The following is an 18,506-nucleotide window of genomic DNA, read 5'->3' on the forward strand; positions in this document are numbered from 1 at the left end:
AAAATGCCATAGGCCTATATTCTTAGTTATTGTTCCTGAACTGTGGTTGGAACTAGTTACGATATAGGCCAGGCTAAGAGTTTGAGCTTAAAGTTGGAATAAGATTGCATCTGGAACAGGTGATTGGTAGAATGCAAAACACTAGCCCATTTACTATTAATCATCAGTGCAAGCCTTATAGGATGTGGGATACGTACATACTTAGCCTACTTACACACTATTTGTTTGGGGTTCACTGGGGACCATTAGCTGATACTGGTAACCTGATTAACATGCAATTATAGCCTGATGCACCTGTAATTGGTATCCAGCAGATCCGACCTGCTTGCTTACATTGCATTGTAGTCATTCCACGTATCTTTCTACCGACGATGCACAAATGCTCTGTCTAGACATTGATATGGTTTTGGAGACATTCTAAACTTTAAGCAATTATTATGATTTTTTAATTCTACCAAGCAAGTCAGCTAAGAACAAATTCTTATTTACAATGACGACCAAACCCGGACGACGCTGGGCTAATTGTGCGCCGTCCTATGGTACTATGGAACCAGGGTGTCTGTAGTGACACCTAAAGCACTGATATGCAGTGTCTTGCTAACCAAACCGAACGTGCGTCCGCTGTTGATTTTGTTCACCCACAGCAGAAACGATCAGGACACTCAGGTTGAAATATCAAAACAAACTAAACCAGTGATATTACTTTGGGGGCGGGACGATGTCATTAGCGCCTTTTCTTGCCTACATTTTCAGTGGCCCTGTTGAAATGTATTTGGATTATTCTGATTTCACCGCGATTGAGGAGTGGTAACATGAGTAAGTAAGTACATGATTGTACAATAGTGATATTGCCAGGACAGGAGTATAATTTAATAAGTGCAAATTGTAGTTTTACACCTCTAGACACTTTCCTCTCCCCAAACCACTCTGGTATGAGATATAAACTATGCATTTACTGAATAAAAGTCCATGAAATACGAAACTGTAATAGTATACTCATCCAAACAAGTAAAAAAATAAACAATACTTTATGCTTTTCTAAACAGCATGGATTAACAGACGCCACCTGCTAAAAAAAAAGTTGGTCACCCTTGTGTTATTGAGGTGCAGACAGGTAAGGAGGAGGAGGAGGTTATGGGTGCATCCCATAAAGGTGCTGAGAAGGGAGCATGGGCAGTACTACCACCTTGTCCAGGAGCTGCTCTTGGACCGTGCTCGACATCACTGATACTTCCAGATGAGTGCAGAAGAGATGGAGACTCTTCTGTCTTTTGTTGGCCCAGACCTCACCAAACAGACGACCAACTACAGGGCCACAATCGAGGCAAAGCAAAGACTAGCTGTCACTCTAAGGTAAGTTATTGGAAAATGTTGTATTGTGTAAGCAGGTGCATGAAGAAAAGCAGTATACTATAGTGTAAAGAAACTCCAGCACACTGGTGATCATGATGCTCCACAGATGTAGGCCTGTGTTTCATTATATTAAGGGAGCAGCAAGATCACCAGGTGTTATATATTGTATATTCATTTTACTCAAGGTATGTAAGACACACTGTTCTTTGTTTAGTCTTATTTATAATTATTCAAGGTGACATTAACAGTTACAGCAAGGCATGGTGGTGCACCTGTTGTAGGTGAGATGAACAGCCAGAGCAATGCATGTAAACAAATAATGGCATTTACCTCCCAATTACAATATCCCCTGAATAGCAAAAATATTAAATACAAGGTGCAATGCAAAATAACTGCAACAACAAAGAAGTGCAAATAGTGCATACATAAACATTTTCCTTTTTAAAACAGAACATAGGCCTAAGTATGCACAGGGCTGGTATCTGTCTTTTAAGAGCGGATTAACAATGTGACTGGGAGTCTCTGTCCTAGCTCTCTTGAGAGAATGTACTGAAGCTGTCATGCCAGCTAGGTCCTGGTGAGTATCGATCCCTGGGCTCATCGTACATGATTGGCTGCAGTCCACCTCTTCCGTGCGGAGTACTTGCAGGCCGTGGTGGTGGCAGTGGTGTTGCCTGCTGGTTATCCCAGCTATGTGTTGGAGACCTAGATCCTGGTGAGTATTGATGCCTGGGCTGGCCGAACATCATAGGCTGCAGTCCACCTCTTCCATGCAGCGCATCAAAGAGCCATTGTGGTATAGGTGTTGCATACAGGTCATCCCAGTTTACAATCAATGATAGTAGTTTCACTTTCAGACGTCCCTTGTTTCTTCCTATTTTCTTCAGCTCTGACACAAGGCTGTGCACAAATGCCTCATCCTCAGAGGTAGCAGCAGAAGGGATTGGTCTCCTGACAAATGCAAGCAGCTTTTCATCCACATCATGACGGTTGACCGTCTGTGTTCTTTTTCTTGGCTGCCAGTCTTGAGCCGTGTCTGTAGTGGTTGGTCTTGACTGTTGTTCAGGCATCTGTAGCACGGGGTCATGGCTCGGGGACGCCACGTCGTCATCAGGCTCCACAGGTTGTAGCGGAAGTGAATCAGCAATTTCAAGACTGAGGTTGCCTCTTCAGCTGAAAATAGGTCAACATATACACTACTGTTCAAAAGTTTGGGGTCACTTAGAAATGTCCTTGTTTTTGAAAGAAAAGCATGTTTTTTTGTCCATTAAAATAACATAAAATTGATCAGAAATACAGTTTAGACATTGTTAATGTTACATGAATATTGTAGCTGGAAACGGCAGATTTTAAAAAATTGAATATCTACATAGGCGTACAGAGGCCCATTTAAGAGCAACCATCACTCCTGTGTTCCAATGGGACGTTGTGTTAGCTAATCCAAGTTTATCATTTTAAAAGGTTAACCCACAAAACACCAGTCTCAACATCAAAAGTGAAGAGGCCACTCCGGGATGCTGGCCTTCTAGGGAGAGTTGCAAAGAAAAAGCCATATCTCAGACTGGTCAATAAAAAGAAAAGATTAAGATGGGAAAAAGAACACAAACACTGGACAGAGGAACTCTGCCTAGAAGGCCAGCATCCCGGAGTCACCTCTTCACTGTTGACCCAACGTCACTCCTCTTTCCATTCTGGTTAGGGACAGTTTGCGCTGTTCTGTGAAAAAGAGACTTAAGAGGTCATAGAGAGGAGGATGCTAGCGACCTATTGAAGAAACCTGGAGACAAATTTCTCAAGAGTTTAATGAAAAATGGGACTTACCCAATTGTTTGGGTTTGGTTGATGGAAAACATATTATGATTACCAAACCACCAAACTCAGGGAGCCGTTTTTTAAATTATAAAGGAACCTTCTCCATGGTGCTACTCGCCATTGTGGATGCCAAATACTGCTTCACAGCTATTCAGGTAGGGGATTTTGAGAGGAACAGCAACGGCGGAGTCTATGCCAACTCCCCACTTGGAAGGCAACGGCGTCAAAAACCCTGTAGGTGCCCCAAGGTGCCTTTCTGCCTGGGGGTGAAGATTTGGGAAATATACCATACACAATGGTGGGGGATGCTGCCTTCCCTCTAAAGCCCTACCTGATGAGGCCATATGCCGGGCACATCAGCTAAATCTTCAACTATCGTCTCTGTCAAGCTAGAATGACAGTAGAGAAGGCATTCGGAATTCTTGCAGCCAGATGGATTCTCTACAAGAAAATCAACCTACTGCCAAGCAAGTTTGACACCCTAGTGGTTGCAATGTGCATCCTCCATAACTTCCTCACAAAGCCTTGTGATGTGGAGATGTGTCTACAGCAGAGTGGGGCAGGGAAGAGGCAAGGCATGAGAAGCATAGCCATCCAGGCCAACAGAGCAGGTCAGGAGGCAGTTTGTCAGGAAAAAGTTTAACGTTTTTCACCTCTGTGGCAGGCAGAATTGACTTCCAATGCACGTTTGGCGCAATACCGGCTGTATCCAAGGTTCAGCCAATTGTTCACATAACAACAGAATGCAGCACACGACTAAAGAGAAGAGACAACCAACTTGCTAGTTATAGAATCACCGTGTGCACTAGAAAGCTACAGCAGCGCGTCCACTGAACGATAACGACGAGGTAGGTGAGAAGCCTGACTACGGGGTTGTGAAGGTGATGAAGCATTCCCAACCAACACCTTACCACTGCTACACCTGGCTATCAGCAGAGCCTTGTCTGGCAGCGAAACAGTTCATTTAGACTTATTTACTGCCATTTAAAAAAACATAGCTGATATGGCTGACTTGCTTAAACAAATGTGGTTTCTACTGACAATTGAGATGTACAAACTATGACATAAGGGGACGACAAGCGGATAAAAGGCAATCCGTAATTTCGATTAAGACATTAATGAGCGAGCGACGACGGACGTAGTCATTATAACTATTTGTTCAGCACTTTTGAAATGTACAGCAACAGAATTCATAGCATGAGCCGTTTTTACAGTGTACTCCCTGTACACCAAGTCAGAACCATAGGATAAATAAAGGGGGCATATAAAGCAGACAATGAAAGCTCTTACAATATTCAATGATAACATGTATCTTAAACAGGTTATAGGTTACATGTGCACCACCAAGTTAGAACAGTAGGCAAAATTAAGATGTGAAAATAGGCCAAATTATTAGGGTGAGGCATATTGAATGCAGTTTGGGTCTTTGCCTGAAAAAAAGATACACATCAAATAACACTTTGACTCGTTAAATAAGCTTTTAATTTGACACTTTAAATAACACAATTCTATTATAGAATGTTGTGTGTGTTGAATTTTCACGTGCAAGTCAAGCATCACCACTACTATCAGCAGCACTGTCAAAACTGTACCAATAAAAGTATGCTAACATTCACACACCGGCCACAAACGATGTGTTTACAATACCACGTTGGTGAAAATAGACCAAATTATTAGGGTGAGGCACATGGGCTACTAACAGCTTACTACACAACATACACTTAGTATTACTTTTGTTAGCTGCAGTATACATATCTATATTATTATATAATTTATGCAGCAGCATACAAGGCATTTTTGGACTCACCTTGCTGACTTAAACAGGAAGGTGGTCCTTTTTGGGCAGGTTTTGTCATCAAAGTATGGAATTCTCTGGATTTATGGTGGGAACTTGGGAAAAAACACACAGCCACTAGTGATTGCTTTGCAATGCTTGTATTTTGCTACGTTCGCACACTCGATGCGAGCGGTGTGGTCATTATGTTAGACTTCTGCTCCACTCGGAAGCCCCCAATGCTCCAGAGCTTTTGTATAATTTCAGCCAATAGTTTTGAAAGTAGTGCTCACGAGCCAAAACGGGCCCCCGAAAATGTTGTACAATTGTGTACCGTGTGTCATCCATTTTGCATGATATATGATCCTCCTGCAAAAAAAGGAATTCCAATTCTTACAATATGTTAAGAATTTGTAAGTGCTTAAAACCTCTTTGGGATATGTGGGACGCTAGCGTCCCACCTGGCCAAAAGCCAGAGAAAATGCAGAGCGCCAAATTCAAATAAATTACTATAAAAATCAAACTTTCATGAAATCACACATGCAAGATAGTAAATTAAAGCTACACTTGTTGTGAATCCAGCCAATATGTCAGATTTCAAAAAAGCTTTTCGGCGAAAGCAAACAATGCTATTATCTGAAGATAGCACCTCCGTAAACAAAGAGAAAAAAGCATATTTCAACCCTGCAGGCGCGACACAAAACGCAGAAATAAAAATATAATTAATGCCTTACCTTTGACAAGCTTCTTTTGTTGGCACTCCAATATGTCCCATAAACAAATCACAACTGGTCCTTTTTGTTTGATTAATTCTGGCGATATATATCCAAAATGTCCATCTATTTTGCGCGTTTGAGCCAGAAAAACACTGGTTCCAACTTGCGCAACGTGACTACAAAATATCTCAAAAGATACCTGTAAACTTTGCCAAAACATTTCAAACTACATTTGTAATACAACTTTAGGTATATTTTAATAAAATTGAAGACTGGATGATCTGTGTTCAATACAGAAGGAAAACAAACTGTAGCATGCTTTCTGGACACGCGCCTCTAACAGTACACTTCAAGTTACCCTCGTTCAAGATGGCCGTACTTCTTCATTACACAAAGGAAAAACCTCAACCAATTTGTAAAGACTGGTGACATTCAGTGGAAGCGATAGGAACTGCAAGAAGGTCCCTTAGAAATCTGGATTCCCAATGAAAAACCATTGAAAAGAGAGTGACATCTGAATGGTTTGTCCTCGGGTTTTCGCCTGCTGAATAAGTTCTGTTATACTCACAGACATGATTTAAACAGTTTTAGAAACTTCAGAATGTTTTCCATCCACATCCACTAATGGTATGCATATCTTATCTTCAGGTGATGAGTAGCAGGCAGTTGAATTTGGGCATGCATTTCATCCAGACGTGAAAATACTGCCCCCTGTCACCAAGAAGTTAAAATCCCCGGACTGCATCAACGAAGATACATTTACTGTATGCAGTTAAGAAAAGTTGCACCCGGCTGTGTTTTGAATAACACATACTCCTAGACAAAAATATAGAATGGTCAAATGGTAATGCAAGGTGAGAGGATGTGTCGTAGCCTACATCGGCTGGAGGCATTGTGGAAACAACATCCGCGTGCAACTTTGCTAAAACTGCGTACAGTATATTTTGTACTTGAAATTCTATTTCTGGCTGATATAAAATGCATGTTCCAAAGGTTTACAAAACTGTATTGCAAGTGAGGATTATTAACATTTCTAAATGTTAAAACAGAGCGTTGCGATTGTAGTTCACATTGAAACCACTGTGGTCCATATGTTCAACTAAGAACCCAAGAGGGAGGACTGTACAGCATGGCCCCTCGGGTTCTCTAGAGATACCTCTGTACCTAAATATTGGGAAGATCACATAATCACAGGTTGAGAACAGTTCATGACTCGTCCACCTAGAAATGGCTTTCCACCAGCGTTGGGGTCAATTTTAAATTTGTGAATTTAATTAAATTCAAACCATGAATTGGTATTGGCCGCACCCCACAGGAAGCAGAATTTGAATTGAAAGAAGTAGAATTTAATTCAAACCAATTCAACTGAGACATAAAACATGAAAGTCTCATTAATTTCATAATTTTTGTTATCAAAATGATATGCCACTTAATAATGCAAAGAATACGCATACCATTGCAAATATTAGTTTGATTATAACTAAAAGATGTCACTATTTTTCTTTGTCATGAAATGTTAGATTGTTCCCTTCTGTATTGCAGTGTCTTGTCTAATGCATATTTAAATACATTAATGGAGTTATTAATTATATAGGCAACCCACAACATGATCTTAGAATATTTCCAAACCACTATAATTATTTAAAATTGTTTCAGGAGAATGGTTTTGGGACTATATTTCAACCTTATGGTATTGGTTACAATATATTATGTCAAAATTAAAATGTTTATGTTAATGTGTAGAATAAATAAGCCATTTCAATTTCATTCAATCAAAGATTGTTTATTATATCGACAAGATATTCGAGTGACCTCTCTAACAATGGAAATACATGTCCTCAAAGATGGATGACAGGCAGGAGGAGGCGAGATTGGGTGGGACCATTCTAGCAAATGAGAGGGCAGATACGTATGTAAACAGTCAATAGAGATTTATAGAGGACACAACATTGACTCTGTGGATGCGGTCCAAACACTTAAAAGACACAACCTTGTCCACTTACCCTCGCCTTATGCCCTTGGGCGAATCCTCACCGCCATCTTGGAGGGCGGTCCAAATGATTAGCCGAGCAAGGGAAGTTTGTAACGTAAGCCCCTCAGCCCTCTTTTTTAGTCGGCTTTGCGAGTGTGCAATTATGTTCTCTCCGGGGCCTGAAACTCCCCACAATTCAATTTGCAACGATTGTACATCCACTAAAAAATGTCAGCGAAAACTTAAAAACATCATCAATGGAGAAGTCAACATACAAGTGTAAGTCAAAACGAATGTAAATAAGTTTGAAATTGTGCTACGAATGACGGCACAAACACGTCTCGTAAAAAGTAAATATGTTTTTGTTTGGTTATCTTTTGGAAATTGTAGAACTAAAACATTTTCAGAAGTTCCACCTAGGCAGACTAATGCTAGTTAGCTAATTAATTAGCTAGCTGTCATACAGTAGGCATATATTATTGATTATATATTTAATATAAGTAGACATGCACTGATAATTGACTGTAGTGCATATAAAGCACCGACAAGCTACCGGTGGCTGAAAACACAATCATCGCAGGATGAACGAATGATGAATTTCCGGCCAAGGGTGATCCATTAAAAAAAATATATTCATTCTTCTCTCGCCCCTTGCCCTGCAAGTGTATACTCGTCAGATGTCATGATACGTCATCATAAGTGTCCACTTAATTTGAGGGCTGAGGGGATAGGGTGTGTCTTTTAAATGTTTGGGCCGCAGCCTGTGCCATCATAACGTCTGTGACAGCATGGTCAGCACCATTGAGGCTATCTCCATTTTTTTTTAATGTAGGCAATTTTTTTGTTCATTGCTAGATTGCTCCCAACTCATAGGAATCCCCACCCAGTTGACCACTTTAAAATAGTGGAAGCCCTCAATGGCAATGACCATGCTAAAACAGGTTATATCCATGATGAGTCCTATTTACAGGCACAACTCCTGATATAAAGTTGTTGTTTTTTCAGTTTCCAAAATGCCACTTATATCAGTGGATTCATAACAACCTAATTATGAAGCTTCTATTAGATCAAATAAACCTCACGTAGCAAGTTAGCTATTACATTTTTTTGTTGGCCAAATTTGACACTAATTGACCGTCATACAATAATTCCTCACTTCGTGGGGTTATTTTCATGGCAGATTTTGGGCAGAGTAAAATCTCTTGCTTTGCCTCTTCCTCTCTGATTTAATTACATTCTACTTCCTTTAATTTAAATTATATTCAAATTCTGTTTCCTGTGGGGTGTGGCCAATTAAAATTCCAGAATTTAATTGGAATTCAGAGCAATGCGCAACTCAATTCAGAATCGACCTCAACCCTGCTTTCCACAGTAGATCTTGTTTTGGGGTGATATTGAAGATAAATGAAAAAGATCAACTTTGGATGAAATACTTTTCTAGGATGATGGTAAGAACCGCATGCTCTCTCCTCTCACCTGTGCTATTACTTCTCACCTGTGTACCCCTACCCATGTGACTAGTGACCTGGACCCCGGGTGAGAGTGCCTCTAGTGTACAAAGCAAGTTAAAATGACCCTAGATAGACAACATAAACACACAACACATGAACACATAAATAAGCCAAAATGGCTCCTAAATACTGGTTGAACTCATAAAAAGGTGTTATTGTGCCTTGTAATAACACAACCCCTGCAAATGTGGACCCGACCTATCTAAGTTGGTTATTCAGAGGGAATGTTAGTGACGTCATTTTAGATCCTCCCTGACGCGGAAAATCCTCTTTCTGCTCTGCCCAGCTCGAGCTCTCGAGGCTCCGCTGCTGGAAAACACGCATGCTCCGGTCGTTGTATTTGTAGCCAACTATGTCCCACAATATAATATTGTAACAATGTAACTGATAAATGTATCGTGTGATCTTTACAATGCAACATTAGTAAACAAAGGATTACGTTTGCGCAGTGTTTTCACAGATCTGTCGTTTCACTTCGGAACATGTTGTTGTAAGTCTTTTAATGTGGTTCTATGCGCCCTTTTTTCACCTTTTAAATGTGTACCCTACGTTTGTTCTCCACAGTACATGCGTTTAACTGGAAGATAATATGGGCTATTTTTCTAGTTCCATTGACTGAGAAGCTATGATAAAATATCGCTTTGTTGATGTCCATAGGCTACTCTTTCAGCAAACTCCTTGCATGCAAAAATAAAATAATGTATGCGAGATCCTATTCGCTTGATTACGACCGAAAAGTATGTGAGTTATATTGCAAAAACAAAATAACCACTATTTAATATAGTCGGCGACAAACTCACTGTGCGTCATTGAAAATGTATTTTACGTTATAAAAGTAGGTTATTTAATTAGCATAATTCCAATACTCCCTATATAGGGGGAATGAAAACCTCAATTCTAAACCCAATGTAATATATTAAATGTTGCCTTCGCTGCAACCCTCTGCTTAGGAGGCATATAGCCTACAGCAGAACTGACAGTCCAACGTACAGCCCATGCTACTCTCGTGCTGCTTTAAATAATTATATTTACATATAGGGAGTGATTCATAAACATGTCGTCGTTATGAAGTATATGGGGACTTTTACAACTTTCTATTTAAATATTATGAATTATGGCAGGGAAAAATGTGTTTCCATTTAACGGAAATATCGAGTATTTGGAATCTGGTGTAGAACCTCATTCGTCAAACCGACAATAAAGAGGGGTTTCGCCTGACACTGGGAATTTATGGTTGCTCTTTGCCATAATAACTCACGTAATTTGTCACGGGCTGACAGCCCTTACAGAAAACAGTTAGACTGACGTCTATCAATCATATATCTTTTCATATTGTGAAACGTTCTCTTCCTGTTCTGCCAGACAGACAACATTTGGATTAATATGCCGTTTTCTCCTTCTTGTACTTCAAAGTCCACAGCATTTAAGGGCAACGGGAAAATTGTATTTGTAAGACACTTTCTTGCTTAGTTATGTTTCCACTTTGTAAGTCTCCAAAAAATACATGTCACAACGTAATTGAATTGATTTATGTTGTAATTTGTCAGTAATAGATTGAATGCAGTTTTGTGCACACGGAGTAATAAGTAAGGTATTCACAAATTACATTCAGTATGGTTTGAAAATAAAACGAGCAGGCGGCCAGTACGTTGCAATTAACTTTAGTGAACGATTAACAGAAAATACATGTATGGCTTAAAATGTAAATAAAAAATCAGATAAAAGACATTAGGCTACAATGCAAATTCATCTGAGATATTTCCTTTATTCAAGGGCTCAAAATATACAACATTTTTTATTTGACCTTTTATTTATACAGGTTTTTTCTCGTTGAGATATTATCTCTTTTCCAAAAGAGACCTGGTCCAATAGCAGTAGGATAGCAGTTTATGACTATATCAGTTTTTGCTTCTGCGATAAGAACATTAATTGGCCTTTAGGCCAATGTTGACATGCAGTCGCCTACAAAGTAGCCTACAAAGTAAAATAATTCACGTCATATTCTGGCTATAATTCCCATATGGTTAAAATATCAATTACATATTTTACACTCTGGTTCAATTTTTTTAATAAGATACAACTTCAAATATATATCCATAGTTTTCCGAAAGGCCGGTCATTTTAACAAAATTCTTTGAAGGCCTAAAATAAATATATTTACTTTTCCAGCTGTTTTTCCGCCCCCCCTGTGATTGCCCACTCTAGGTTTTCTTGCTCTCCAAGATGACCTGTCAAACCGATTACCGTAGAGAGAGATTAATGGCGGAGGCGGGTTACAATAATAATCGTTTTGTTTGAAGTGACAACTTTGATAGGCGTTGATTTACTTATAAACTGATAGGCTTTTAATTGAGCGCCTCTATCCCGATTGAGATGAAAAGAGACCCGCATTGAAAGGCTGCCCGATTCCCCTGAGCCTCAATACTGATTAGCCATCTCAGCGGTGAATAGTTCAAGGCATTTTAAACTTATTTTCTCAGCGCTCTGACACACCATTTCTCTTTTATTTATCTTTCAGTCACCCCCCTTTTCTCCCACTTAAATAAAATAAATAATTTTCATTGTATGTAAATAAAATCGAGTTGACATCAAATATAAAATGTCTGGACAATTTTTTGGGGCTTTTATTTGTCATTGTTGTTGGGGAGATAACAATGTGCCAGAGGCGAATTACGTTTTTTTTTTACGATACCTATAGAAGAAGTACGTTTGGATCTGTGAGGGAAAGTGGTTATTGTTCGCCTTTGCTGAGAATCCAGGACATTACGTTTCACTCAGTAATGTGAACCTTACATGTTGACGTGTGTTGGATAGCCGCTGTCCCTGCTCGGGGTGACTTTGTTATGGGGAACTTTACCTTCCACTAATAACTGTATTCATATTGGCTATTCAAAATCATGTTAAATGCTCCATATAGCCTACTAAGCAACACAAGGTTGCCATTTAAAAACACTTTCTGGTCACATTTCAAGCAATTCACATTATTACATTTAAATGTAATTTTAGCCATGACGATCCCCCTATCTAGGCTAAGTCCATTACCAAGTAATGTCCATAAGCATGAACATTACTTAAATATAATAGTAGACTCTGTTCGTCTTTGAACGATTTCTCACAGGTAGCCTAGTGGTTAGAGCGTCGGGCCACTAACCGAAAGGTTGTTAGATCGAACCTCAGAGCTGGCAAGGTAAAAATCTGTCGTTCTGCCCCTGAACAAGGCAGTTAACCACACTGTTCCTAGGCCGTCAATGTAAATAAAAAATTGTTCTTAACTGACTTGCCTAGTTAAATAACATCAGAGCACCTAAACGTGCTCTCATGGCGTGTTTAGTGCGGGTTTTGGGACACATTCCTCGTTTTGAAATATTTGACAGGGAGGGAAAACGTTGAAAATGCTTAATTTATGCCGCGTTCACGTGCTAGTCTGAACTAGGAAACTCGGAAATGTCCGACTTGCTGGTTTGAACGTGGCACCTGTACAATTAACTACAACAGTTAGCAAGTCGGAAATGTGGTTAGTTTAGCCAAGTCAATATCCTCATTAATTTTCAAATACCGTCCTAAATTCCATGGACACATGAATAAATCTGAAAAAGATGCATAGCCCTGTGCAGTCAGCATATTGTCGATGCGTATATACACATTTAATTTAACACGAGAAAGATTGATTTCGTACAAATTAAGTCTCTTTTCTCAGATGCATCTCTCTCTTTCCATGTGTCCCCTTTTCCCCATGCAACTATGCTCGCATGTAATCTGCTACAATAGCTGTTAAATCAAGGCCGGATTGACAGCCCCTGACAAATAACTGATTGATTGCGGTGGAGCAGAATTGACAGTTGATGGAGGGGTGGAGATAGACATAGAAGGCTGGTGTATATTATAGGCTACTGAAAACATGTGACATTCTCATCCCTCCATCACTGCATTGGTCTGTTCCTGTCAACGCTTGTCTGAATCGAGTTGAAGTGGTTGATCTTCTGGTTGTGGGATATAATTCACATTGGAAAATGTATGTGGAGACTCAGATACAGGCTTGTGTTAAGATTCTAGATTCAATAGGCCAAAAGTGCCAAAAACAATGCTTATTAGTGCATTAGTCATTAGAAAACAAATGAATAACGATTTAATGTATTTTTATGAGTACATTTCCCATCTCCTAAGTATCATGTAGCTCATGTCTTCCAGTAATAACCATTACCACATCGCCAACCTATTCATTTGCCAAATACCTTCACTTGCGTCTATATACAGTACTTTTTCAGACGCTGAAAAATCTAAACAAGCCTTGAACTGTCCTGCCTCGAGGATGGTGAGAGCGCGCACAACAACCCAACTATTCCTCCCTATCTCCTCCCCCGCGCTGTAAATATAGAGGATAACGTCACATCCCCTTGACCCTCCAATCACCTCAGGGTCCCATTTGATTGGAAGGCGGCAAAGGCTTTAATCTCGGACTAATTCAGATGCTTTTGAAGTGAGCATTTCTACCAGTTCGTACTTTGGGAGTATAGAGAGCGGACCTGCTGGGAGATACAGAACGCGCTATGCCTATGATGCAAGACGCAGCCTCGGATCCGCGATAACATCGCAATCACTCTCCTGTATCTTCTTCCTGCTTACCAGCCGCACCTTCTTATTTTCCTCTCACTATAAGGATTATTACACGCAATACCAACACTTTTTTCTCTCCTGATTTTCGAGAGAGGTTGTAATTGCTTTTCGCCTTTCTTGATGAATCTGATAAATGCATTACCGACTAATTTGGTGAGAATTAGGACATGATCACATCGCCCTCGGTGTCTGCTCTGAGCAATAGTAATACTCATCTAGTCTGGGAGAGCATCAACTCTCGGAATAACATCAACAAGCCTTTTCTTCATTCCGTTCCCCCGTCGGACCATCTACGGCAAGCTAAGCGAGTCCCCATCAAGGTTTTGAGAATGCTTACGGCACGATCAGGACACATTTTGCACCCAGAGTATCTTCAACCGTTACCATCTACCCCGATTAGCCCTATTGAGGTAAGATTTAAAAAATAATTAAAAAAAACAGCTGAACTAATAAGTTAAAGTTGAATGTTTTTTAACCATTACAAATAGAAACGGTTCTCCCGGAATGTAACACAGGAAACAGCATATAAATAACGATGTATTATATCGAAGTGTAGATGTGGGCTATTCTATTATAGAGCTCATTGGTAAAATACATGTTTTATAAATGTAGGAAATGTTCATCGTTCTCTTAGAGGTCGGCTATTCTCTCGCGTAAAAGCTGCGCATTGCGCACTACTCTTTTATTTTGGGGTGGCGGCGGAGAAGGGCTCGGACATTCCGTTGCTGGATGCATTTCGATCAAAAGTCCTCTTGTTTGACTGTTTTTATATTTTTTTACTATTCAATTTGTAAATATCGGTCTTGTTGTTTTCTCTACAGCTAGATGCCAAGAAGAGTCCATTGGCACTGCTGGCGCAGACATGCTCTCAAATCGGTAAACCAGACCCCCCTCCCTCTTCCAAACTCTCCTCGATTACATCTAATGGATCTAGTGACAAGGAATCCAAATCCGGTCCATTAAAAATGAGCGACATCGGTGTGGATGACAAATCTAGCTTCAAACCCTATTCGAAACCGTCGGATAAGAAGGACTCGTCCTCGGGCGTTTCGAGTGGAGAGAAGGCTGGTTTCCGAGTACCGAGCGCCACCTGTCAGCCGTTCACGCCACGGACAGGCAGCCCCAACTCCAGCACTTCTGCCTCTCCCATGCCATCTGAGGGGAAGTGTGGAGACAGGGAGGACAAGAAAGATTCAGATTGTAATAAAAATGGCACAACGGACGGATCTGGAACCACTAACAGCCACAGCAGGATAAGCGTGAGTTGCGGTGGAATTAACGTGGAGGTGAACCAGCACCAGGAGACGCCCGGGTCCAAAGCCCCGTCTTCGGAATCGTCCTCCATAACCTCCACTTCCTCAGCTTCCGGACTGGGGTCAGGACTTGTAGCCCCGGTCTCTCCTTACAAACCTGGTCAGACAGTGTTTCCCCTGCCGCCTGCTGGCATGCACTACCCCGGGAGTTTAGGGGCCTACGCAGGTTATCCCCAACACTATCTCCCCCACGGCGGCAGCCTGGTTAACGCACAGCTGGCCAGCATGGGCTGCAGTAAAGCCGGATCCAGCCCACTGGCTGGGGCCTCTCCACCCTCCATCATGTCAGCCAGCCTGTGTAGAGACCCTTACTGCTTAAGTTACCATTGTGCCAGCCACTTAGCGGGCGCTGCCAGTGCCTCACAGCAGTGCCACGACAACGCGATGAAATCCGGGTACCACCACATGTACCCGACACATCTTTTGCACGGCATGCACTCCTCTCCGCAGTCGTTCAGTGGACACCCTTTGTACCCCTATGGTTTCATGCTCCCCAACGACCCACTTCCTCACGTCTGTAACTGGGTGTCTGCGAACGGACCCTGCGACAAGCGTTTCTCCTCTTCCGAGGAGCTGCTGATACACCTGCGGACGCACACCGCCTTCACCGGGGCGGAAAAGTTGATATCGGGTTACCCTAGTTCCTCATCTCTAGCGAGTGCTGCGGCAGCCGCTATGGCGTGCCACATGCACATGCCGCAGTCAGGAGGCCCTGGAAGCCCCGGGACATTGACCCTGAGGAGTCCGCATCACGCGTTGGGACTAAGCAGCCGTTACCATCCGTACTCCAAGAGCCCCCTGCCTACCGGAGCCCCTGTTCCAGTCCCCGCAGCTACCGGGCCATACTACTCCCCATATGCACTGTACGGCCAGAGACTCACCACAGCATCGGCGCTGGGATACCAGTGAAACAGACTTGACTTTTGAAAAGTTTATAATTATAAAATGCAAATATAAAGACTTTTATATCAATGCTCCACCTATGGACAGGATCCGTGGACTGTATTTATTTATGTCGACTGAAAGCGGACGATAATAGCTACAAATGGAAGATATTTGAGAGACTCGAAGTGCATTATGTTTAAACTGAACTCTATAGGTAAAATGAAAACCCACATGGTAGAATACTAATAAAATAGAGGTTTTCATTTCGATGTTAATTTGAAATTGATATGATTGTATTGTTCTTATTTAATGTTTCATTGAAAAGAAAATAATTGACATGCATGTTTGTTTCTTAAAATCCCAAATTGTCCACATTTAAAATTGCCGTTATTTTTCAGGTGTATACCAGGGAAAGAGAATTGGTATTTTTTTGTATGTATTCTGGAAAAATAAGAAACGATTCTGTTCCATATTTCCGTGTGCCTCCTTTTATGATAACAACAAGACCTACATTTTTAACATGCTATTTCATTAAACAGTTTCTGGTTTCTTTATGATTTTAAATTGACATTATGAGATGTGCTGATCTGGGAAGTTAATCTTATTAACTGGTTGCCTATACAAACAACTGGAACGTTATTTACAGAGTAGGCTATGTTGTTTTTATTTTATGTTCACTTTAACGTGCACTTTATTTCTACTCTCTTTTTTTTAGCATTATACATTGTTTTAAACTAAATCATTTGACTTCAGTTGAAACACTAGGCTATTTTAACTAAACACACGACTTTGAAATCGAATGCAACTAAGATTGGACATTATTTCAACAATAGTGTATAGCTAGCTGAACGTCATGATTGAGTGTGTGAGCGCGCTGTGTGCAAGTGTGTCTGCATGTTCTGAAACGGGATACATCCATCAAAGCATGTTAATAATTGTTGATTGACGATGAGTTTTGACATTATTGCTGTAGTGATTGGATTTAGAAGGTCATTTCCAAATAAGTATTGTTGGCTAAATATAGTTTTCAATATTTGATGATGTAGAATGTTTTCTCTTGACATTGCCTGGTTAATAGTGATCCCCTCGAGCAACAAACAGACAACGCCTCATTTTGAAATGCGTTATCAAGGTATTTGTTGATCTAAATTTAATTTACTATATATTGTCTCAATAATTCACGAGTCATTGAAGATGTATTAATTATGAATATAGAGTATCCTACTAAAAACAGATACGGCAAAACTCTAGAAGGGAATAATATTGTATAGGATTACATAAGGAACATTGCGCATACTTGATTTTAGAATGTCTCTATAATCTATTTCCACTTTGGCCCCACTTCAATATAGTTGGTTGAAAATAACTGATGATTTTAGAGACATCCAGCTGGGTGCAGACATCAATCAATTTAACGTCGATTCCACATTGGTCAATGTCATTTAATTGAAATCAAATCACATTGTATTGGTCATACACATATTTAGCTGATGTTATTGCGGGTGCAGCGAAATGCTTGTGTTCTTAGCTCTTACGGTGCTGTAATATCTAATCATTCACAACAATACACACAAATCTAAAGTAAAATAATGGAATTAAGAAATCTATAAATAATGATGTGGAAACAACGTTGATTAAAGCAGTGTAGCCCAATAGTGTAACATTGGTGTGTGATTCAGACATTTGTAGGAGACCATTTCCAAAATGACATGATCTAGCCTATAGTTTAAACAAAGGATTACCACACAAACGTTTAAATATACACCCGACTATACTCAGCTTTTTAATTACAGTAGAGGCCTAACTAGCCTAATTTATACAAAAAAAATGTGTTGTTGGCTGATTCATTCCTTAGATCAAACAGGGTTGAAGTTTCGTGCACATTTTTGTTTCATATTGACATTCATCAACAGCTGGCCTATAGGCCTAACTGTTCGCTGCTCTGGATACTGCCGTTTGCTATGTTAAATAAGGCCACACAATCTTAAATTGCATGGTTACAGACACATCATATTAGTCCAGTAATTAATCATGCCTTTATTGCATTCAGGCGATAAAAAAATGGTTGCCACATTTTTTAAAGAAATACGTAGGCAAGCCAAAAGTTAAGTCTATTGCTTTTCACAGAATATTTCACACAAAATCTACAAAATGGCTGCGAAACGGGCCAATCCCCGAGATAACAATACCATTTTACGATCAAGAAATAGGCTATATTACTCAAATACCAATAGCTAATGGGTTAACCTTACAAGTCCAAAAGATTCATTCATGTTTTTAATTGCATAATTGGGAAACTTTGAATTGAAACACAGTGGAACTCAATCATTTAGCCTACTATAGTTGTGCTTGGTGCCATTGGTGTCAAACATCAACAGGATAACAGTAGGGTCCCACTGGACACACACTGGTTGAATCAACATTGTTTCCACGTCATGTTATTTCAATTAACCAACTTGGAATAGACCTTGAATTGTACCATCTGTGCTCAGTGGGGTGAATTCAGAAAAAGTGGGACACCTTTTGACTTTCAGTCTTATGTAACTTTTTAGACAT

General features: G+C 40.3%; 1 protein-coding gene across 2 annotated transcripts; it reads left to right on the forward strand.

The window, feature by feature from the left end:
* The first annotated feature begins 1,070 nt into the window (after nt 1–1,070).
* Nucleotides 1,071–16,750, forward strand: LOC115134969 (zinc finger protein 503-like). 2 transcript variants are annotated; one of them, XM_029669104.2, is made up of 2 exons: nt 1,071–1,353; nt 14,574–16,750. In XM_029669104.2, exons 1-2 carry the CDS (start codon nt 1,135–1,137, stop codon nt 15,972–15,974), a joined length of 1,620 nt encoding a protein of 539 aa, XP_029524964.1. In that variant the 5' UTR covers nt 1,071–1,134; the 3' UTR covers nt 15,975–16,750. The 2 variants fall into 2 exon arrangements, with proteins under 2 accessions (XP_029524964.1, XP_029524963.1); XM_029669103.2 differs by lacking the exon at nt 1,071–1,353 and adding an exon at nt 13,609–14,162.
* Nucleotides 16,751–18,506: the final 1,756 nt, after the last annotated feature.

The sequence above is a fragment of the Oncorhynchus nerka genome, linkage group LG10, assembly GCF_034236695.1.
Source record: "Oncorhynchus nerka isolate Pitt River linkage group LG10, Oner_Uvic_2.0, whole genome shotgun sequence".
In the NCBI taxonomy this organism is placed as follows: domain Eukaryota; kingdom Metazoa; phylum Chordata; class Actinopteri; order Salmoniformes; family Salmonidae; genus Oncorhynchus; species Oncorhynchus nerka.